This window comes from Nannobrachium achirus (assembly GCF_963921795.1).
Source record: "Nannobrachium achirus genome assembly, chromosome: 1".
Classification (NCBI taxonomy): Eukaryota; Metazoa; Chordata; class Actinopteri; order Myctophiformes; family Myctophidae; genus Nannobrachium; species Nannobrachium achirus.
In genome coordinates this window covers 12,571,046-12,595,367 of record NC_137810.1, presented here as the reverse complement: position 1 = coordinate 12,595,367, position 24,322 = coordinate 12,571,046, and the positions used below count along the sequence as shown (strand labels likewise).

The following is a 24,322-nucleotide window of genomic DNA, read 5'->3' as shown; positions in this document are numbered from 1 at the left end:
TTCAAATGGGGCTTAAAGGGGGTGCAAGGGATATGTTGTTGTTAGAATAAGTGTTAAACAGCTCTATATTCTAATAGTGATCATTGCTATAGACTAGAGTAACAAAGACATGACGTCACGTCACTCGCTCATTCCCGGGTTCGCGGAAGTCATTTCTCTATGGAGAATAACAGTGAGTCATCTTAAAGGAGCTATAGTCAACTTTTTCTTGAACAAACCAACGCTAAAATAAAAATAATGTTTTAAAAATATTTTATAAAAAAGATTAAGCTTCATATACAGTATTTGTTTCTATTCAAAAATGACCACAAAAAGCATAAAATAATGATAAAATAATCATTTTGGCCATTGTCAGGCTGACTTTGTTTACATCACTCTTCTATTCTTTCATATGGATTGATAAGGGATGTAAACAAAGTCAGCCTGGCAATGGCCAAAATGATTATTTTATCATTATTTTATGCTTTTTGTGGTCATTTTTGAATAGAAACACATATATGAAGCTTAATCTTTTTTATAAAATATTTTCGAAACATTATTTTTATTTTAGCGTCCGTTTTTCAAGAAAAAGTTGACTATAGCTCCTTTAAAATCGTCTCATATAAGCATTGTGGTCCAAAAATATACAAACAGTCTCTGCGATATTGTAATTTGTCGGGGAGGTGGCTCTGTATGGTTTATGATAGTCAGTCACTAATATTTGATACAGTCTGTTCCTGGTGAAAATGTAACTAATTTGGCGACAGTAACATTAGCGTTTTCTCACCATCAGTTGATTCTTCATATCCATACAAGTCAAACCGCTGAGATCATTTGTTTATGTTTGGAACACAGTTATTATATCACGCGATATGAAAAACAGACTATGGGAATTCAGAATGGGGGGGCGGGGGGGACAGGAACCAGTTAGGATGTGTAAATGACGTCAAACTTGGTTACTCCATTGAGTGATCACCAACGGATCTCCCCATCTCTCAAGCTCTTTAGTAAACAGAACACACATTTTGATAGAATTGGAGGCGATTAAACAAAGAAAGATGAGCAGATAACATTGGAATACAATAACATTTAGCCTGATAAATCATCTTTGTAGGGTTATCTTTCCTGATTGGATCAGGGTTCCCACACATTTTTACCAATTAATTTCCAAAACTTTTCCAGAATATTAAACCCGATTTCTAGGACTATATAACAATAATTCAGCTCAATAACGCTTACTCCTATGCGCAATGCCCAAAGACAGTGGTTCTCAAACTTTTCAGGCCGTGACCCCCGGAATAATCATATTTGAACTGGGGACCCCAGCACCCTGACGAGCACTAAGAGTTAAGGAATTTTGTCTAACACGGTTTCATTGTGAAAATAGCAGATCTACATGCTCACAACGCCTCAATTTGGCTAATGTTTCATTTGTCATTTCAGAGGTATTAACAAAATCAATAACCAAAGACAATGCACAGCTAATCTTTCCAGGACCTTCCAGGACCCTTGATCAATTCCAAAACTTTTCCAGTACTGGAAAAATATTTTTCAAATTTCAAAATATTTCCAGGAATTTCATGACCGTGGGAACACTGTTGGATAAAACCTGAAGACATGTTTTATAAAGCACGGGAGAGACAGGGAGACCAGTGTTACTGAACAAACACTCTACAACAGGCCAGGGGTGGGCAACTTTGATGATGGAAATTGGAGAGGGCCACTGTATTTCCACGCTCATTCCAGAGGGCCCGAAACCTGTTATCTTCATATTTTAACTTTTTGCGTAATGAATGCCCTACTTTGTCATTCGTCATGAATGCCCTACTTTGTCACTTTGATCTACAAGCTCAAAACGTGTTGCTGCACGACATGTTTTGAGCTTGTAGCTCAGATATTTTTTTTTTTTTATATCCTGAAAATTTAATTTCAAATGCATTTAGTTGGAAAAAGTAGCAAAAATAGCTAGTTCAAATGCATTTAGTTATACTTATTTGTTAACTTTATGAACTTAAACACAATGAGTTGTACATAAAATAGAGTGAAAGACAATACAATTGTAATACTAGCCATTAAACTACTAATATAGACTGAAGTAATTAAAGCATGTTTGGAATTGTAACAGCTATGTATAAGCTTTTTAACAAAAAAAGAAAAGTAAACAGAAATGTATCACTTACACCTAGCCTTGCATGGCCGGCCTAATATCACCACCGGGCTATTTCTTTTTTTTTAGCTCTGGCAGATTCATCTCGTTTCCAGGCTAACTTAAATTAACACTGAAGATTTGACTGCATCAACCAAGGAAACAATCACATGGGTATATCTTCTGGAGAGACTACCATTTCCTGCAACTCCAGCTTGTAACGTCTATTGTTAAGTCAGGGGGGGAAACCCGAGATACTGGGAGGCTCCGCTACCGCTGCTGAATAAGTCTTAGCAAGATAATTATGGCTGGCAGGTCATTTGAATAATGCTAGCGTACATGAAATGTAAACGACTTTGTTACAGCGCGCGTGTCAGGCTCTCTCATTCATCCAGTAATACTTGGGGTCTTAATCCATTTACAGCGGTAGGCCTAGAATTATTGAATGCTTTAACTATTAAAAAATAGCAGATATACAAGCTCACAGCGCGGCACCGAGTGCCGCGCTGCGAGCTTGTAGAACTGCTATTTTTGAAAAATCTAGATTTTTCTTTTTGCAAGTCTTTGAATATATCTTTTTTTAAATCAAACATTTGTAACTCAAATATTTGCTTATGGGGGGTCCCTGGAACTAAATATTTTTAGATGGGGGGTCCGTGGCCAAATACATATCATTTGACATGACATGAAAAGGTTTGAGCACCACTGACATAGAAATTTAGGTTTTTCCAAAAAACCTTAGAAGGATTTAGAAGACACTTGTAGAATCGGGTCAACATATTCAAAGATTTGCACACGTTTTCTAGATCTTTCCAAAATAGCAGATCTACAGGCTCACAGGCGCGGCACTGCGAGATTGTATATCTGCTATTTTGTAATAGTTAAAGCATAAAATAGTGAGTAATAATGCGTTCCCGATCTAAATGGGTTAAAGGAAAAACTAAGCTGATGTGTATACAGGCCTTTGCGTGAGTCACACCTGAATGTCAGTGACAACAAAGACAGGCGTAGACGCCTCGGGTTTCTGCCGTGGATTATTTTTGTGTTGGTGGGGGGTGAGAAGGAGGACAAGGCGAATTAAGTCATTCAATTACCAAGATCCACTACTCCATTATTCATGTTTGCAGTCTACTTGGGTAGACTGTGGAGATGATCAGTTATACATACGGAGAAGGTATGGGCAAGGACATTATGCTAATGTGCTCATAATGGCATGTTTGTGGTAAAAAAAAAAAAATGAGGATAAAGAGTCGGTTTCTCATTCAGGCATTTCTACCCCAAATTCCCGCTACTTTGTGAGTCATTTCCTATTATTAAAATAGGGCATTTTCAGTGCACTTTATTCCATTATATCTCTGCTGTTGGGCTGAAAACTCCCAACTCCAAAATGTTCATTTTCGGGGGAAATGAGCTCAAGTGGAGTTAGGAGGAGGTTTTGACCGAAGGGCTTTTTACTACTTTTGATTGGTTCAATATTATTTTAACCAACACGCAGACGTAAAGGGTGTTCAATAGCACATATTTATGAAAAAAAAAGAGAGGGCCATTCGGGTGGAGTTAGCTGGTTTGGCAGAAAGTGTAGAGTTGGGAGGTTTTGTCCCAAGCATTTTTTACTACTTTCCATTGGTTCAATATTATTTTAACCGACACTCAGATGTAAAGGGTGTTCAATAAATAGCCCTGATTTATGCCAAAAGAAAATCAAAAACCTTGAAAATGGAGTTAAGAGGTTTTGGCCCGACAGTGACGAATGGTGGTGCGTCCCAAAAAATATTCTTTTTTTTATAAGGAAAAAGCATGACAATGCCATTTAACAGAAACAGGCAAACAAATTATGTTAACTAAAAAGATATTTCTCTATTTGTGCGGGTGACAGCACATCATGAAGCGCTGTATCACTAAAGTAAGTTAAACAGAGAGACTGCGTGACTAGAGGTGGACCGATTGCTAAATTCTTGGCCGATACTGATCCGCCGGTTTTATGAAGGTCTGACCTGCCAAAACCGATTTTTCAGATACCGATTTATTTAGCTAAGAACTAGAAAAATCACAGACAATATCCAGTCTAATAAGAATTTTCTCCTTTTTGGAGATGACATTGACACAGGATTATGGAATATATCCTTACATTGTAAAGGTAACCAGCACCATCTGTATTCTGTAGGCTGCCACCAAGTAGACTGGCTGCTACTTGCTAATGTTTACTTTAGTCACAGGACCAGAGCATCATGCTGTGCAGTGCCATAGACACAATTGGCATAAAACCGATATTTATGTCAGTGACCTGCCGGTCAACGATTCGGCCGGTTTTATATGATACCTGCTGATTTTTTATATTGGCCGATACCGATGTCCATCCCTATGCGTGACGTTTCACTTTTAGGGCCGATAACTAGCTGTGTGCTTGTCCCTCATTTTACAGCAGTAGCTCCATCCATCAAACACAACACGTTTCTTGCTGAAACAAGCCAATACGCACCAAGTACAGGAATACTCACATGTAGCCTCGGAACCGGTTCAGGTCATTGTTGGGCTTTTCACATTCAATTATGCTGTTGTACTTGGAGGGGTCAAAGTCACAATCCTGCAAACATAAAAAGGTACAATTTGTTAAGCGATTTAAAATATTATTGCCACTAAATTAGACTTAAAGGGATATTCCACTTTCAACAGGGAAACAGCATATGGGCTCCACACACACACACACACACACACACACACACACACACACACACACACACACACACACACACACACACACACACACACACACACACACACACACACACACACACACACACACACACACACACACACACACACACACACACACACACACACACACACACACACACACACATTGTAACTTCAAACTTCATTTTAACCATGATTAAAAAACACCCATTATTTTTTTCTGGTGACTCATACTACCCTCCTAATATGGGAGCAGGCCGTGTTTTATCAATAACTTTTTTCATTTATTTTTAATAATTATTTGGGAAAATGGAAAAAATTCAATACAAAGAATAAATATTAAAAATAAATGAAAAATCACACCCGTGTGAACTGAGCGGTGGTCGTGGAGGCTGCGCAACAGCAAAACAAATATATATATATATACCTGTATATATATATTATAAAAAATATTAAAACAATATTAAACAAAATATTAATAATAAAATGCATGTCACTCAGGCCGCCACTGGTATCCATCCTTGTGTGTGTGTGTGTGTGTGTGTGTGTGTGTGTGTGTGTGTGTGTCTGGTGTGTCTGGTCTGGCCTGAACAACAGCGCCCCTCCCTTAACATGTGTGGTCCAAAAAGGTACTGTAGGCTACATACAGACAGACACGGACGGACGGAGACAGACAGAACCACACACACGGCCACGTATAGGAGCGTTGTGACCACCGCTCAAAAATGTTATTGAAAAAACACGGCCTGCTCACGTATTAGGAGGGCAGTATGAGTCACCAGAAAAAAATAATGGGTGTTTTTAATGAATCTATCGTGGTTAAAATGAAGTTTGAAGTTTACATGAAATATCTAAATATTGAATCAAGCAAATTAAAAACTGTTCAGGGTGTTCATAAAAGCCTGATTAGACGATAAAATTACCAAAGTTTTTTTTTAAAGTGAAATGTCCCTTTAAGGAGACTAGAACAATGTAACAATAAAAAGTTTTTTGTGTGTGGATATTTTCCACTAATATATCAGTGTTAATCAGCCCAGGTTTTTACATAATGCTTTCTCTATGCACATTTCCATACCTGCCAAAATTAACAATTTTCATGGCAGTATTTACTTTAACCCTTTCTCCCACTGTACTCCCGACTGGTAATTTCTCCTGCTAATCTCCCCATTTAATAATGACACAAATCAATCAGATGTTTTTGGGTTATTGTTTTATTTTTTTTGGTTACTGTGCGGGATGTGTGTTGTGGTACCTGTTAACCCAGCAAGGCACATGTGCACATGAGCAAACACCCTGCCTGATGCGTGTTCCCTGCTCTATGCTCTCACTCAAGCCTGCTTTACTCAGGTTGCCAGTGATAATGGATGAAATGAAATAGCTCTGAACAAGAAATGCTCTTTTCTAACAGCTATACACGTCAGAAAACACCAGTGTTTCAACCCATTTAGGCCTAGGATTATTGACTGCTTTAACTATATTGACTGCTTTAACTATTGAAAAATAGCAGATATACAAGCTCACAGCGCGGCACCGAGTGCCGCGCTGCGAGCTTGTAGATCTGCTATTTTTGAAAAATCATGATTTTTTTTTTTTTGCAAGTCTTTGAATATATCTACTTAAAAGCGAACATTTATAACTAAATATTTACTTCTGGGTGGTCCCTGGAAGATGGGGGGTCCGCGGCCAAATACCTGTAATTTTGGGGGTCCTTGACATGAAAAGGTTTGAGAACAGCATGATTTAGGGGAAGGATTTAGAAGTCGGGTCAAAGATATTCAAAGACTTGCACTCATTTTCACTATTTTTCAAAAATAGCAGATCTACAAGCTCGCAGCGCGGCACTCGGTGCCGCGCTGTGAGCTTGTATATCTGCTATTTTTCTAAAGTTAAAGCATAAAATAATGGTTAAAGTGGTTAAAATCTAACGCGACTCGGGCGCGTTCCAGGTATTTGAGAGTTAAGGTATGTTTGGACTAAATATGTTGAATTCATACACTTCTATTCGGAGTCTCAACGAGCATGCAATTTTGTAGCTAATTAACTGGTCTGTGGTCGCCCTGCACTATCTCTATCTATCTCCCATCTCATTTAGGGTAAACAAAGCAATCTAGCACATGATGATGCAGACTGTGGTGCTGCGTCATATAATAGTTCCTTCTTCTTAGACTTAGATGGTTTTCCCACGCTCCACGTGCCTAATAATGGCAGGTATGCATTTCACAAAACAGATGACCGTTCGTTAAGTGTTGTTGGTGAATTCACAAATGTAATGCTAGCGTTACAATATCAATATTAAAAAGAGTAATATCTACATTATAGCGTTAATCAAGTATTTCACTTAGCCATGTTTCATAAGCCAATGTTAACTTTAACCCTCTAAGGCCCAAATATAGAAATACTTGAAATAAAAAATTGAAAAAAATCAGATGGTGTTGTAGGAGTCCTAATAAGAGGAAAATGCAATGTTTTTTTTAAAACAATGTTTTTTTAAGGTTTTATAGCCATAAATCATAAATCATAAATCATGCTCTAATTTACATATGGGGGATATTTTTCACAATAATAACATATATACATGTTCTAGACATTCTAATGATCACCAAAAAAAATAGTACAGGCATTTTACTTATGTTTTTGTGAGGAATAGCTTCCATGAAAAAGTGAGATGTTCGTCAAAACTCTGGAATGTCAGCGGGTGTGGCGGGTGTGAATGTCAGCCCCTGTGGGGGGTATTTATATGCAAATATTGTGGCCAATGGCATTGTAATACTAAACAATAGAATCCAATGGTGATGTTTAGGTGGTAGGGGGAGCTAAAATAAAATGATTTAAACCTTTTTTTGGATAAAATACAAACGTTGTAATATTACAACAGTGGGCCTTAGAGGGTTAAAGGATGTTTTAGGTTAAGATCCTACATTGGTGCAGGTAAAAAAGGTAGCACTCATCACTTCAGGCACAATGGTCAAAAACACAGTCTAAACCCAGTGGTTCCCAAACTTTTTAGCTCAAGACCCAAAAGAGAGGTTAAACGTTTGCCCGGGACCCAAACTAGTGAGAACAAGCTGATCTACAAGCTCACAACGCAATGTTTATTGCCATGTTGTGAACTTGTAGATCTGCTATTTTCACTACTTCTTAAACATTTGTTTTCTAATTCATGGAATTTCTTAGATTTTTCTTTTGATTTCTTCATGAAATTACTGAAAGAATAATTGAATTATGTTTTCAATTCATGAAAAAAAAAGCTTTTTGGGGATTTTTTTTTTTTTTTATATTGAATAATAATAATTAAAAAACAAATTGTAGGAAACAGAAAATTAAGGGACCCATAATGGGTCCCGACCCAGTGTTTGGGAAACAGTGGTCTAAAACATTTAGCTGAGAGAAGCCTAGTCATCAGAAGAGGATGAGAAGTTGGGCTTATTCACACGTGGGTGTTTTGTTAGTCATTCGGTTGGCCACTTTAGCTGGGCAAAGAGCACGCAGCTGAACAAACCAGCACACGGACAAACACCCCTGCATCCTATTAAACACAGAATGCACCACACACAAAGAGGGCTGAATTGCTTCCTTTTTAATTCCTTTGGGTTGCAGCCTTTCTCTTTTTATCTCAAGTCATCTGAAATTCAAAGAGGACGTGATTCAGCCTTCTTGTGTGCACTGAATTCTTTGCTTAATCACTTATCTCCTGCCATCACATGCATGCACCAAGAAGAAACAGGGCGGGGAATTAACTATTCAGTTAGTCTTGAAAGTGTGAGAACTATTGATTTAGAAGATGTTAGGGTTAGGGTTAAGAATGTTGTAGAATGTATGTAGAAGGCCTCAGGTCTTAATAGGTTAAGCTTTCAACTTAAACAAGCCACATTTGACACACACTGAATTTGTCAGTATTCTGTTCAAATTGGTTTCCTTTTTTGAATATTTCTGGTTTGAGTCGCAGTCTCTTATCAACGGTAGCCTCGGAAACCCAGGCTTCTTTGGCGATAGGAAGAAAAAGAAGCCTGGGCGATCGCGTTATGATCACTGTTGGAGGAAGTGTAGAATTTCCCTAACCAATCAGAGTGCAGAGAGCGTCGCACCGAATGTGTTGAAGTCATGACGCAGCAGCGTTCTCTGCGCTGAGCAGAGGAGCAGAGGGGGTGGGGGGAGGAGAACACATGCTATTGGCCCGAGACTCGCGGAGAGATTCGCCGCGCCCGCCCATCTGCCTACACAAACTGGTCCGTGTTAGGTTAGAGTGAATCAACGGTGCAGACTAAGCATTGGCCTGGCTCACTCAAGCAGAATTTGTCTAGTTTAAACAGACTTTAATGTTCCCATGTGTGTTTTTATTTCCTACAGTAGACTACATCAGGTGTTGCTACTGTGCGGGGTAATGAGAAGAGGTTGAAAGCCGCAATGAAGTCATAACCAAACCACGACCTTTAATACACACCTGCAAATGAAAACCACAGAGTTAGCACGACGACACAGACCAATTCGAGGTGACATGGGAATGACGTTAACCCATTCAGAACGGGTACACATTATTGTGTATCATTATTTTATGCTTTAACTATTGAAAAATAGCAGATATACAAGCTCACAGCGCGGCACCGAGTGCCGCGCTGCGAGCTTGTAGATCTGCCATTTTTGAAAAATCGTGAAAATTTGAATTTTCGACCTGATTCTATAAGTGTCTCTTGAATACGTATAAGTGTTTTTGAAAAAGCTATGTTTCTATGTCAGCAATCTGGCTAGCCATCGTCAAAGAAAAGGTCCTTTTCACTTGAACTGGAGCTCAGTTAGTCTGTTCTTGAGAGACTACTGTGTCAGTGGTTCTCAAACCTTTTCATGTCAAGGACCCCCCAAAATGATATGTATTTGTCCACGGACCCCCATCTCAAAATATTTAGTTCCAGGGACCACCCGGAAGCAAAATTTGAGTTACAAGCGTTCGCTTTGAAAATACATATATTCAAAGATTTGCACACATTTTTACGACCGATTTTACGCACCGAGTGCCGCGCTGCGAGCTTGTATATCTGCTATTTTTCACAGGTTAAAGCATTCAATAATTCTAGGCCTAAACATGTGGGGGCCACGGGTCTCACCAGGTCGTAGAAGCTGCGGACCACCTGCCTCTGCTTCAGGTTGGTCTCTCCGTCCAGGGTGGCCGTCTCGATGTGGCACAGGCGGTCGGGGTCGCTGGTGCTCAGCAGCAGGACGTCCGCGGGGAGGATCTCGTTGCAGCGCAGCCTGATGAAGTCTCCCACCCGGATCTCCTTCCAGTATTTCTCCACGTAGCGTCGTTCCAGTCTGTCCAGAGTAGGGGTGGGCGATATGGTGATAAATATCGTTGAGACGATACAATGTCTCCACAATACACCTTTTCAGAGGCATCGTATACATCGTGATACAATTGAGGGAGCCTTGTAAAAAAATCCTGTTTAATCGTTAATACAGAGATTCATTGCAGAATTCAATTTAAACCTGCATTTTGGTCTAAATCAGTAGTTCTCAAAACTTTAAAATGTCATGGTCTCCACTTAACTCTGACAGTATACAAATGAAACCAAATGGACCCTTACGGGACCATTTGGTTTCATTTGTATACTGTCAGAGTTACATACTTGTAAAGTTCAATTTAGACCTCCCAAAAGGAACCCAGGGAGTCTAGTTTTTGTCAAGTAACTTGAAAAATAACCATCAAAACCAACGTGAAAAAGAATCGTGATAAAATCGTGTATCGTGATACAGCTGGGGAAAATATCGTGATATTGTATTTTTCCATATCGCCCACCCCTAGTCCAGAGGAAGAATGACAAGGGGCAAAAAGAAAAAAAGCAAACTGAATCGGCAAAAAATGCGCCACAGCTCTATTGTTCTCATAATTGAGATGTGGCGCAAACGGAAACCCACAGCTCAGCTTTAGTTCTGCCAATTATTTTTGGAAGTCCAAAAAAACAACAAAAACAAGCTCTCCTGTGTAAAAAGGAACCGGCCTGTTGGTGCAACTCTAAAGTGGTGCTTTGTGGCCCACTGCTCCCTAAACGACTTCAACCTGCGGTGCATTCAGCAGCAGCAGTAGATACAGTAGGGCTGCATGTCTAATGCAAAGTCATTCAGTCCGGGAGCAAGAAAGAACACAGCCATTCCTCATCGGGGAAAAACTAAATAGGAAACATTCCCTGTTGGAAAAAGCTCTAAGGGCAAAGTAGTAGTGTGGCCTGGGAGTGGGAAAAAAAAGCTCTGTTCCGTTACCTGATCAGGGTGTGATAAAATGCATGTGTGCAACTGTGTGTGCATGCAAGGAGATTCTCTCTCATATTATACAACAGAAAATATGCGAAACACTCTCTGTACAAGACAACAATATGTGCGTGACATCATCATCATACCCGGACGTTATGCTGGAACGCCTACTGAGTGGCAAAAATCCACTTTCTGGCCTTGACAGCCCATACATTCAAACAGAAAAGTCCTATCTGATTGCAACGTAAAACGACGTAAAACAACGTTAAAATCACTTCACCACTTCACTTTATGAATGCGCAATGCGCATACCCTCTATCATGCATAAAAAGACAAACAACTTAAGCACTATTTTATAGTTTGTCATAAGACTGTTCCGTGTGAAGATAGCCGATCTAAAAGATCTGCAAATGTTGCAATTCAAAAAATACATTTCCAAACATTTTGGAACTTTTCGTCTACAGTACAGTATAATAATAACACAACTAAAATAGGGACGCCCGGTGGAAAGTGGTTCCTGAGGATGCACTCTGCTCTTCCATTGCGTGCAGGTTCAACAGACAGGATTCCCCCAGTCAGACACGAAAGAATCCCACTCACGTGACATCGTCTTCATGTCACACGAGGAACATGGTTTGAGGAAAGTCTCACTGAGGCAGACTGTGTCTATTTTTACACGGTGCCAATACAGTAGAGTTTTCTTCTCAGAGCAAACACCTCCGCTGCTGACAGGATACAGTGTGTCACAACAAGAGCACACACGTTTCCTTTAGGTCATACATGGGCCCCCACCTTCACTTAATGCGACCCGCAGGTTAATACCGGAATACTGACATATTATTGATTTCAGCTGTTACAATTCCAAACATAACCTGCTTTAATTCCGTAAGTCTATATTAGTAGCTTAATGACTGGTATAGTAGTATTCAAATTATTATTTTTTATGTCCAATGTATTTGTATTTAGATTCATAAAGTTAACATGAGTATATAACTAAATGCATTTTGAAATTAAAGCAAACTATTACATTTTAGGATTCCAATTCAAAATGAACAAAAAATAATTCAGGATTTCAATTCAAAAGAAGCAAAAATAGCCGATCTTCAAGCTCAAAACGCATCGCAGCGCGATGCGTTTTGAGCTTGTAGGTCTGCTATTTTTGCTGCTTTTGTATAAGATACTAGAATGGCAAAGTAGGACGTAGCAATATGCAATGTGGCCCTCTGGAGTGAAGGTGGAAATATAGTGGCCCTCGCCATCATCAAAGTCGCTTGGATTGTCTCAACAATCCAGTTTTCCAGGTTTTCTAAATAATGCATGGCTCTGCTGCGATTGCAACTGTTCAGAACCGTGAGCTTTGCCTGGCTCACAGAACCCACTCCATTATTTATTAATAACCAAACCCCTCCTCCACACACTAATGACTCATATCACAATGTAGAAACACATTGCTTTCCTTGGATTCTGTCTGAATCACAGTGTCCCTGTGAAATATCCAATGTGTGTATTACATAATAATGTACAGGTAGTGAATATGTTATCATATAACTGCAATTATAATGACAACTGGAGCTCACTACAGTCCATTTCATTTGAATACAAACGTTTGATGTACCGTATACCAGACGTCTTCAACAGGGGGTCCGGGACCCCTAGGGGGTCCTCAGAGTTACTACAGGGGGTCCTCCAAATCATTGTGTGATAGAAATGTTTTGCCCTGTTTTTTACACTTACCACTTGAACCATAGCATCCCTATTCTGGGGAGAACAGTTGCCGAAAATAGCCGATCTACAAGCTCACAACGCCTCGCAGTGAGCTTGTAGATCGGCTATTTTCGTCAAATAGCTTGGTGTAGAGGGGGAAAAGAGCAGGCAAAGTACAGAGTGAAAGGTCAAGTTTACTAAGCATTAACAGTTTAAGTGGTTAATGTGGAAAATACACATACTACTAATGATATGAAGTCTATGAAAAGGTTTAATCTGCAACACAATTTCACACAATATGTAGTGGGGGTCCCTGCTTCATCTATGTCTCAGCCAAGGGGTCCTTGGCCTGAAAACTTTGAAGACCCCTGCCGTATACAATTACAGAAACGTTTCTCTGTCATAGCATAGGCTAAAAGGATGGTAGGTCAACATTCAGAGAGAGACAGTAATGTCCTCAGGGCGAATGTGGTTATCGTAGAGGAGCAAATATGTTCAGGTAATAATGTGTCCGAAGACAGATTTGTTGTCTGGTAAACTTTCCTGTCGCCATTGCAGTGTTGTTTTTGACGGCAAATTTTGACTTGGTTTTAGTCAGTCTTTTGAATAAAATGTCGTTTAGTTTTAGTCATAATTTAGTCAACGGAAAAGTTTTAGTTTTAGTAAAATTTTAGTCAACTAAATATCATAAAATTTTAGTTGACTAAATCTACAGTTGATTTATTCAACTAAAATGTATTTTGGCAGGCCTTGATGGCATCGTAATGACTGATTTTACACTTGGTTGCGTGCTGAAAATAGCCGATCTACAAGCTCACAACGCGTCGCACTGCGACGCGTTGTGAGCTTGTAGATCTGCTATTTTCAGCACGCAACACCTGAGAGCAACCAAACATAAAATTACTTTCTCCTCCACTAGTCCCTCCCTAACGTTTTAGTCTAGTTTTTATTTTGACAAAATTGTCAAATATTTATATTTAGCCTTAGTCATCACAGCTTAGTTTTTATTTCGTTTTCGTCAGTGAAAAAAATGTAGTCGACAAACATTTTTCGTCACAGTTTTAGTCGACGAAATCAACACTGCGCCATTGCCTCAGTGTGGCATGATGACATGACGCCAAGCGTGTTTATGCCCCAGCGCGAGCAGCCCCACACACACACACACACACACACACACACACACACACACACACACACACACACACACACACACACACACACACACACACACACACACACACACACACACACACACACACACACACACACACACACACACACACACACACACACACACACACACACACACACACACACACACAGGGCTACATAGGGCATGAATTATCAAGGTATAGGCCTATAGCAAACCTTATAGTATACTTCTATATAAGAGAATACATTCAAAAACGGATAGCAAATGTCTTATAACATGGGCCTAAGCTTCAATGCCCCAGGGGTCTGTAAACAAAGTGAGCGAGGCCAAATATTATGACAAGATGAACATCTCCAGGCAGAGACACTAACCGGTCTGTCATCAGAGACCCTGGAGTATAGATGTTATGGAGAACATAATGCCTGAAGGCCTTACGCTTCAAATGCGTCTTACTTTCACTTAATAGACACTTAAACCCTATATTCTTTGGTGTCAAGAGAGAAAATAGCTGATCCACAAGCGCCCGACGTGCCGCAGCGCAACATGCTGTGAGCTTGTAGATCTGCTATTTTGTCCAAATGTTCACCTATAGACACGTTTCTTGTTTACAAACATTGAGACTAAATGCACAGGTGACTGTATCATGTAATCAATTCCACCAATCCCCAAACCTGTTGTTTTGGGGAGCGCTGGTTTCATTGGCTCATTTGGTACCGACCTGCGCGCCGCGCATCTATGTTTTTATCAGTGTAAAGTGGACCCGAAATGCGTCTATATACAAGCTAACAACGTGCTGCAACGCAACGCGCCATGCGCTTGTAGATCTGCCATTTCGGCCATATGTTCACCCATCTATTAATTTTTAGGGCTGGGTTCGGTAACCGCCGTACCGCCGTATCGCGGTATACCGCGGCCTACCGCGGTGTCAGGGTCCTTACCGCGGTCAAAAAAGACAAAAAAATAGGCTATTTTTATTGAGAACGAGCGAGTTTTAAAACTGGGGAGAAGCGAGGACCGCATGCGCTCCATGCCGCTCTGCTCTGGGCCGTGTACCACACGTTGGAAGCCGCCCACATACGTCACTCACACACACACAGTGCACGCAGGGCAGTAGAGTACGGAGCACAACTCTATGACGGAGCAGCAATGCAGCATATACTTTCTCTGTAATCCACTCGACACAAGGATGTTAATACCTTGTGTTGTGGCATATCTTTTTTTATTCATACGGATTACTGGCGGAGCGCGGGCCGCGTGGACAAAACCGAAAATGAAACTATTTTACTTTCTCCAGCTCCACCGCGTCGCACGTTGTGCTCCGTCCAGCGGCGCGTCGGCGATTTTATAACCTTACAAGTCTTGTAACTAAAACCTGTATATAGCAGCACTCAATCACTGTGATTTGAGAGTTGAGACGTGACGTGAGTTTACAGAATCACTGTACACGATCTGACTACCCTTCCTCTTCTGGTTTGTTCACATAGCTGTTTGTGTCTGAAAAGCCCAAGTAGCTAGCCTACGTTACTATGGTAACCCGACAGTGCAGATCTAAAAGCTCAGAACGCATCGCGGATGCGATGTGGTGTGAGCTTGTAGATCTGCTCCTTTGAAAGCCAGACCCGCTGTGCTGTACGGAGAAGTATATCTCGGGCAGTCAGGCTGTGTCGCCTCTCCACTGTGGAGAGGCGACTTTTGGGAAGATGATTGCAATATTTTGGCTTATCGCCGAACCTTAATTAATAGATACGGGGGTGCGGTAATTACCGCAGTACCGGCGGTAAATGGGAAGACGGTAATCGCGGTAACAAAATGTCCATACCGCCCCAGGCCTATTATTATCCATTATAAACATGCCCAGAATATGGATGGCTGGTGTTCATGTGGTTAAACAAAGGGTTACTTTTACTTTAATTTGACATTTCCTTACAAACTAACTTTTGGTTTGACTTGACTTTCATTCTGACTACTTTGACATCATTAAACAAAAGGAGAGTTTCGTTTACCCGTGCTTTTCCTACGAATTTGACTTTCACTCTGAATACTTTCTTTCACTTCATTAACCCATTTAGGCCTGAGCATATTGACTGATTTAACTTTTGAAAAATAGCAGATCTACAAGCTCGCAGCGGTGCCGCGCTGCGAGCTTGTAGATCTGCTATTTTTGAAAAAGTCGTGAAAATATGTGCAAATCTGTATGTATCTATATGTATTTTCAAAGCGAACGTTTGTAACTCAAATTTTGCTTCTGGGTGGTCCCTGGAACTAAATATTTTGAGATGGGGGTCCGTGGCCAAATAAATATCATTTTGGGGGTCCTTCACATGAAAAGGTTTGAGAACCACTGACATGGTAGTCTCTCAAGAACAGACTAACTGAGCTCCAGTTAAGTGAAAAGGACCTTTTCTTTGACGATGGCTGGCCAGATTGCTGACATAGAAACATAGGTTTTTTCCAAAAATCTTAGAAGGATTCAAAAGACACTTATAGAATCGGGTCAAAATTCTAATTTTCACGATTTTTCAAAAATAGCAGATCTACAAGCTCGCAGCGCGGCACTCGGTGCCGCGCTGTGAGCTTGTATATCTGCTATTTTTCAATAGTTAAAGCATAAAATAATGATACACAAAATGTGTACCCGTTCTAAATGGGTTAAAAAAGGAGGGTTGCCTTTACCTTGCACCTTTCCTTCAATTTGACATTAATTCTTGAATAGGATGTACAGAATGTTCAGTTTCTGCTACTACAGCACATTACATTCTAATTCCTAACCCTGACAAGCATGGTCTTGGTCTATAGGCTCATTAGGCTGGATAGGAGGGACTGAAGTAGGGATGGGACAATATGAAAATGTCATATCACGATTATTGTGACTTAAGAAATCGCGATGTACGATATTATCGCGATAATAAAAATCCATTATCCTGGGGCGGAAGCATTTGCCAAAAAATAGCAGATCTACAAGCTCACAGCTTGTAGATCGGCTATTTTTTGGCAAAGACATTTTGATAGAGAGTGAAAAAAAAGACTGTATCAAATATGTTTATTATAAGTACCTTTTACTATAGTACTTTTATTATAGAGAGTTTAAGTTGCACAGGATATGCAGCTCAGCAAATAAAAGGTGTATTGATCCCAGTTCATGACGGAGGACGATATCACAATAAAATTACATCTCCACCATGCATTGACACTAAGGCTTGCCCAGGTAAATAAATCTTTCGGGCAGGTAGAGTTTGCTTTCAGGTTGCCCGAACGGGCAAGTGCTCATTTGAGAGGGGACGCAACCGTCTATAAACACAACACCAGATATCTGTCTAAACACCTGAGCATGGCCAGCGCGCTACATTTTCTGGTCTGTGGAATGTAACCAGTGTGAAACCACAGACATATTCAATCATAGTAGGTAGGTATTTGTATTTGGAGGTATAGTGTATGACATTTTTATCGCACAGCCCCAGGAAGCAAAGAAATAAGTGTTAAATTGAGCGGTAATTAAAATCTTACCAATCATTTTACAATGGACAATTTACTTTTTGGGCAAGTGGGCATGACCTTCTTTGGGCAAGTAGAACATGACCTGTACTTGCCCGACGGGCAAGTGCCTCTGAGAGCTTAGCTTAGTGTTAACACCTGTCCACGATACGATTATCGTGAGTGTTTCTTATCACGATAAGCGATAATATCGCGTATCGTCCCATCCCTAAACAGCAGCAGCAGCTCATTAATTCTATCGCCACATGAAAAACGGACTCACTATCAAGGACAAGAACAATTCTAGGAAAGAGTCAAACACAGTTTAAGACAAATAAACACAGCTAACATAAACAAAGCCACGTGAGTGAGCCAAAATGCATGTTTTCCTGCTATGTGAATCCATGTGTGTTCTTGAAAGGCATGTGACTTTCCAAGAATTCTTGTTAAGAGTTATAATTCAGCAGCAAGAAAAATGTGGAAAAGCAGGTCTCTTAAATAGCTGCTATATTTGCCTGGAGCCTATTTAATTCAACATTGACACAAACAAGACCAATAATCTAAATAACCATTAATAGGCTTGTTGTCTGATGTCTGTGCCATCATTATTCATCCCGTGTTGACAATACTATGAAAAACTGATGCCTGTTTACAGCTATAAGCCCTGTACTGTGAACAGTGCAACGGTCCTAGATTGGAAATACAGCTGTCATTCTTGTTCGTTTGGCATTAGAAATTCCTAAACTCTTGCCAAGGACTGGGTGATGCTTTGCTTTCAGACAGTGAATATCATAGGTGGTTCTTCTCATAATTGGATTATTGTTTATTTTTATAAAGAAAACATTTTAAAAACTACAAACCTAGATATCTGATGAAAGAAAAACACAGTGAAAACGTACCTACATGTTTTAATTTGCTGAAACGTTTGTTGCTGCACCACGCATACCTACAGTATATTCTTTCACATTAAAGCCTTTTTTATGAATAAATGAATAACAGTTTACATAATTTCCGAAGATATGGGGTCCATGTATTGGATCTATTGACAACTGACTGACATAATAAAGAGGATCATCAAACATGCCTAATTGAATACCATTCTTGTTCACCAAATGATTTTGAGAAGGCCTGTGTTCTGTGGGGGGAGGGAAGTGGAGCGGCTGGGCTAATGTGTAAATGTAATCTCTAAGTACTCTAAGTGTTTGATTGATTGTTTTTTGTTTTTGTGAATTCTTGTTTCTCTGTTTTTCTTTTCCTGTATAAAATTGCTTGTGATATTTTTATCGACAAAAGGTTTCTATAGGTCTGTTCAGCATTTCTTCAAATGTGTATGTTAAAAACTGAAAGCAATAAAAAAGTATTAATCACAAAAGAAATGTAATTTTTTTCTCCAATCTGTATAGTAGAGTAACTGGGGTGGTTGTATTTTGTCTCCCAGCTCTTCTATTGAGACATTTATATTGTGTCAAAGGTCAAGTCTCACCTAGGGCTGTCACAATTAATATATAATCGTCTAATCGCAATTATTTGACATGATCGCAAATATTTTGTCATAATCGTGAATGTTGAAAAATGTTCATACATTTACAAACATTTTCTGAAATAGTGGAAATAGCAGATCTACAAGCTCACAACGCGTCGCGGGTGCGACGCGTTGTGAGCTTGTAGATCGGATATTCCCACTATCAATGTTCTTTTTTAAGTATAAAGTTGGCAAATATGTCAATAATTTCTCTATATATTTAGGTTATGTGTCATATCTACCATGTGCAACTTCAAAGCCTAAAAGCCAAACAGAAATGTCATTGTCAATGACAAAAACACAATTAAATCGTTAATCGCAATTATTTGAGTGACATTAATCGTCATGTAAAATGTCATAATCGTGACAGCCCTAGTCTCACCTACAAAGTTTGAGCTGATGGTCAAGACTCAATTCATCCCCAGAGCAAGCAGACCTGCTCTATTAGCTCAACTAGAATTTCGGGCCCCCTTCGGGGGCCCTCAAATCTAGAGCTCGGGCCCCCTCCGGGGGCCCTCACGGTATACCAGCAATCAAATGGATTTGTAATGGGCAAATATGGGTAGTTCTTTTTTTGAAAAAAAAGTTTAAGTTTTTTGAAGAAAAAAAAAGTTTGTTGAAAAAAAAAAAAAAGTTTTGGCCTAATTGTGTTATTGCGACCGTAGGTCGCACTTACTACAGAAAGCTCCACCAGGTGTCCGTCTGTCCGTCCGTCCATCATACACGTTTTGCCCTGCTCATATCTCGGCAACCGTTGCCCCGATCCATGCCAGCTTTTGCACACACACTCCTTGCCTGCCAAACTACAACCTCCAAGGACCCCCAGAGCTCCAGGGACCCCGAAGTCCCTGGGGGACCCCCTGGTGTAAAAAAAGTTCCCTCCGTGACTCACGTCACACGTCACACTTTTGCCCTGCTCATATCTCCGCAACCGTTGCCCCGATCCATGCCCCCTTTTGCACACACACTCCTTACCTGCCAAACTACAACCTCCAAGGACCCCCAGAGCTCCAGGGACCCCCAGCTCCCTCGGGGACCCCCAAGTGTAAAAAATGAGCACATGTGCAAAAATTACCAAATGACCACCCCAACGGGGCTGCTCACGGGGAATTCCCGGGGACCACCCACTCCTGGTGCTCCAGAACGGATGCAAAAGTGGTGGCGCCCCCAGTGGAGGACCCCCTGCCACTGCAGCTCACATAAAATGCCGTAACTCGGGCTAGGAGCGTCCGGGAGAGCCGGGGCCGGTACCTATTCGTCCGCCAAGGCAACGCGGACACCCCACCCCTCATTTCTCACATGGCCCTCTTCTAGCGCCACCTACAGGCCGATTTTTAAAACACATTTTTGGCCACTGCTCCTACAGTTTTTGCCCTAAAATCACGAAAATCACTACACAGTATGTCTACACTCATGTCATCAACATGGATCAGGAAGTTTTTGGAAAAACAAATTTTTGCCCTATTTGTGGAGATAAGTGACCTACGGTCGCTTATCTCCCGATTAGGGAGTCTTACTGGTTATTATTACTATAATAGGCCTGCCAATGTTTTATTTTCATTATTTCAATGTTTTCATTTTAGCAACACACACACACACACCCCTACACACACACACACACACACACACACACACACACACACACACACACACACACACACACACACACACACACACACACACACACACACACACACACACACACACACACACACACACACACACACACACACACACACAGACAGTATGTTGCTGTGAAGAGGTGAGTGGGCCGAACTCTAGAGGTGAGTGGCCCGAAGGGCCGCCAACTTCTTGTAAGATACAGGCTCTCGGCTAGCTAGGCTCTCGCTGCTGCGCGCCCGTCACTGCTGAAGCAAACTGTAACCTGATACTTTGGTGACGAAAATTGCGTAGGAGACACTCTGGGGAAAGATTTGCATAGCAAACCCACACATTACTTTTCTACAAAGTGTACATCGTGCGAATACAATAGCTTCAGGAGAAGCTGCTAGGAACATTGGGGTAAAAATGCGCGATTTTTGTGCAAAAGGTGGAGTCTTTAGATGCAGTGTAAATGTGATTCTATCGCGCAGGATGCTTAAAAATACTTAAAGAGGGTCGCTGTGGGTTATGGCTGCTGAGATGGTAAGAATGTCAGCAGGAAACAAGGTTCAAATCCGGGGTAGAAGAGAAAAGTTACATGGTGCTGCTTTAATTGAAAGAACTTGATAATATAAAAAAGTACAAATCTACTTTATAAATTATTATAACCTTAATTAACTGTTGAATTGTGAAGATAGTTAGACAGTTTAGTCGGCCAGTTACATAAGAGCTTGTAGTGTCAAGTTGTGGTTGTTGTACCTGTGCCTGTGCCTGCAGAATGTGCAGATGGACAGGGCTAACAGATGTTTACATAAAGCATGTGGGGAACTAAATAATTCCATGCCTGCAAGCCAAATCTAAGGGGAGTTTAATTTGACCAGCTATGCCCCTGCAGAAAGGAGATAGCCTACAGTAAACCAGCCATAACAAACCAAACAGTTAGCCGCACACACCATTCTTCATGATGAATAGATAAATATTTGCATTTTCGATTAAAGTGGAATTCCCTCCGTCATAAACAAGAACTCCCAAAAAGAAGTGTATGAAAAGTAACCCAGTTAAATGTTGGTTCATCCGTATGTCAGTGCCTAGATCCTGATTTACTTTACGATTTACACTAGGAGAAAAAAAGGTATACGGGGATCATGTAATTTTCAATTTAGTCTGTTTATAGTGTGTAGTAAACAGTGAAGTGTTGCTTAGTTTGCGAAAGAAGATTGTTTTGCACAATATTGACCACAGCACAAGAAAATTCAATTATGTCCGTCCAACTTTCGAGGACAGCTTTGGCCAAGAGACCTAAGCAAAAAATAGTGAAGTCACTTAAACAGTGAGCCTTTTGATTACCATGAATTATGCTCTGTACCGGGCTGACAGTGCTGCTTTTCATTAGGGTCATACACTAGGCTTCCTCGCCTAGAAAATAGGTAGGCCTATACCTTTTCAGTCAACTCAATATTGCAGGGGCTAAGAGATAGCACAACTGATAGAAAATCACAGGAATACCATTATATCAGGCTGGCATGTACTATAATATCCCTGAAACATGACGGTTGCATCTCTTCAGGGCTAGCTAGTAGGCCTACTATACTACCACACAAACAATCTATGAACCTTGAAGAACAAAAGCTTCCATCTAACGGAACACATTTCCCTATTAAAGGGGTTATTAATGTGAAGAGGGATAAGGTAGCCTAGCCTACTTGATCCCCCCTTAGACCTGGAGATTCTGGGATCCCATCGCTATCCCCTGGCTCAAACCAGCGGGCCTACAGTACAGTACAGTACAGTACAGTACAGTACAGTACAGTACATACTGCCACCGTGGAACAGTAGTCTGTCTACACATGGGACTTTGCAATATTGATGCTTGTACTGTAGTGCTTTAGGAGGAATCTAAATAGCCCTGTAATAAAGTGTTCTGATCAAAGCAATCTGACTTTGGTGAGCTGTCTGAACAGATCTATATCTGTGGGTGGCGGTGGATAGCATAAACATAAACAACTCAAAACCAAAAATCATTCATCACTTTTTGTCCATGCTACAATGTACACTGGAGATACTATCACAGGCCACAACTAGTTACAATGGAGCTATGATAGCCTGCTGGTTAACATAAACAAAACAACAAGCGGTGTGAAGTAACTTAGTACATTTACTCAAGCACAGTACGTGTACTTACACATTGACGGTAGTTTAGCATTTCCAATTTTCAGTCCTTTTACTACTACTCCACTTGTCCACTATACATCTCAGAGGCAAATATTAGGCTATACCTTTACTCCACTACAAGTATTGGTCAACTTTAGTTACTAGTTACTTTGTAGCCTATAGTTTGTATTAATGTGTATAAAATAGCATAAATAGGCTATTTATTTTCAAATCCTTTGTATACATTTGAAAAAGTAAAAGTAGCCTACTTTTCCCCCACCACCACTGCTGGTTGTAACAGTTTAAAGGCAGTGCAGTGGTTCTCAAAGTGGATTCTATAGGGACTTTTAGGTTCCTTTGTGGGGGTCTAAATTGACCCATACAAGTCTGTAAACTCTGACAGTGTACAAATGTAACCAAATGAACCCTAAAGGGTCCATTTGGTTACATTTATATACTGTCAGAGTTAAGGGGAGACCCTGAAATGTAAAAGTTTGAGAAACACTGGTTTTAAGGAAGAGCCAGTTGTTTGTTTAGAAGTCATATTACCTGCAGTAGACCAGACAGTCCATGTGATTTATTTCTTTATCAGATCTGTGTCTCCTATAATCCTCCCAGAGGTCTTTGATTGCAGTGACAGACAAGATGAAGACCACGGGAGCCAGTGCAAGTTCAGGTTGAAACGCGTTGACAACCGGCACGAAATTCAGCAAGGCGATGAACACAAAATAGACATTGGCGAATCTGTGGAACTGCTCGAAGAGGTTCTTTGGTAAGAAAGACAGGAACGTGTATTTGGTGGTTTTTATCTTGTTGTCCGCGTAGTGTCGGTTGGGATTGTCCTCTCCTTTCGCGTGATCATACAGTATGTTCGCGTGGATGATCCTCGTTTTGTTCTCCTTGTTTCTCTTCTTTCTTTGTTTTTTCACTTTTGAACCCTTGGCCATCCCGGTGGCTTCTTCTGCTGCTTCGCTCTGTCGCGCCATGCCTCAAACTTTTCCCAAAGTTTTTTTTCCTTTCGTCCCCCGTTTCGCCAAAATAAAAAATAAAAACAAAAAACAAAAAGGGGGGGTAAAGTGCTATGTAATCATCGTTTTAACGTGTGTAGAATGATCCGATCATTCTTTCTTTTCAATCGAGTTATTCCGTTTTCGTCCATATTTATCGACTCCTCTTTCTTCTTTCAGTCAAGAGGAAAACTTTCGCCGTTTCGCCTTTTTTTTCTTTCCTACTACTGCTGCTGCTGCTGCTGCTGCTGGGAAGAAGATGCTGAAATATTGAGGGCCGGCATAACTTCTCGACTTTCAACGGCTCAATCGACGATTTGTAGAACATGTGGATTGACTTGTCCCCGGTGTCGAGTTAAACTTTTCCCCGTGTAGAGCTGCGATTCTGCGCAGTTTCCACGCACGACGAGGACGTTCGTGAACGTGGGGGAGGAATCCGACCCACTGGGCTGGGGCCCCTCCCTCTCCTCTCTGTCCAACCTGTGTGTTTTTTGTGTCTCCAAGTGCCACGCGGTACTATCACTGGAGTTCAGTTCACCCAGTAGCGTCAGTTCAGCAAAAGCTAAGGTATGGCAACATGACTGGTGTCTTGCACACCAGTCATGTTGCCATACCTTAGCAACAGGCATGATGAAAAGTACATTTTATTATTT

The 24,322-nt window shown here is 40.7% G+C and overlaps 1 protein-coding gene across 1 annotated transcript in view; it reads right to left on the bottom strand.

The window, feature by feature from the left end:
* The window catches only part of atp10a (ATPase phospholipid transporting 10A), a 122,199-nt gene extending 98,323 nt beyond the window's left edge, over nt 1-23,876 (bottom strand). Inside the window, exons 1-3 of the mRNA XM_080735252.1 lie at nt 23,212-23,876; nt 9,919-10,123; nt 4,624-4,709 (exon numbers count right to left, since the gene is read on the bottom strand). Coding sequence (XP_080591378.1) covers nt 4,624-4,709; nt 9,919-10,123; nt 23,212-23,648 — 728 coding nt within the window. The 5' untranslated portion in view covers nt 23,649-23,876. The remainder of the gene's footprint in view (nt 1-4,623; nt 4,710-9,918; nt 10,124-23,211) is intronic.
* Between the last annotated feature and the right edge of the window lie 446 nt (nt 23,877-24,322).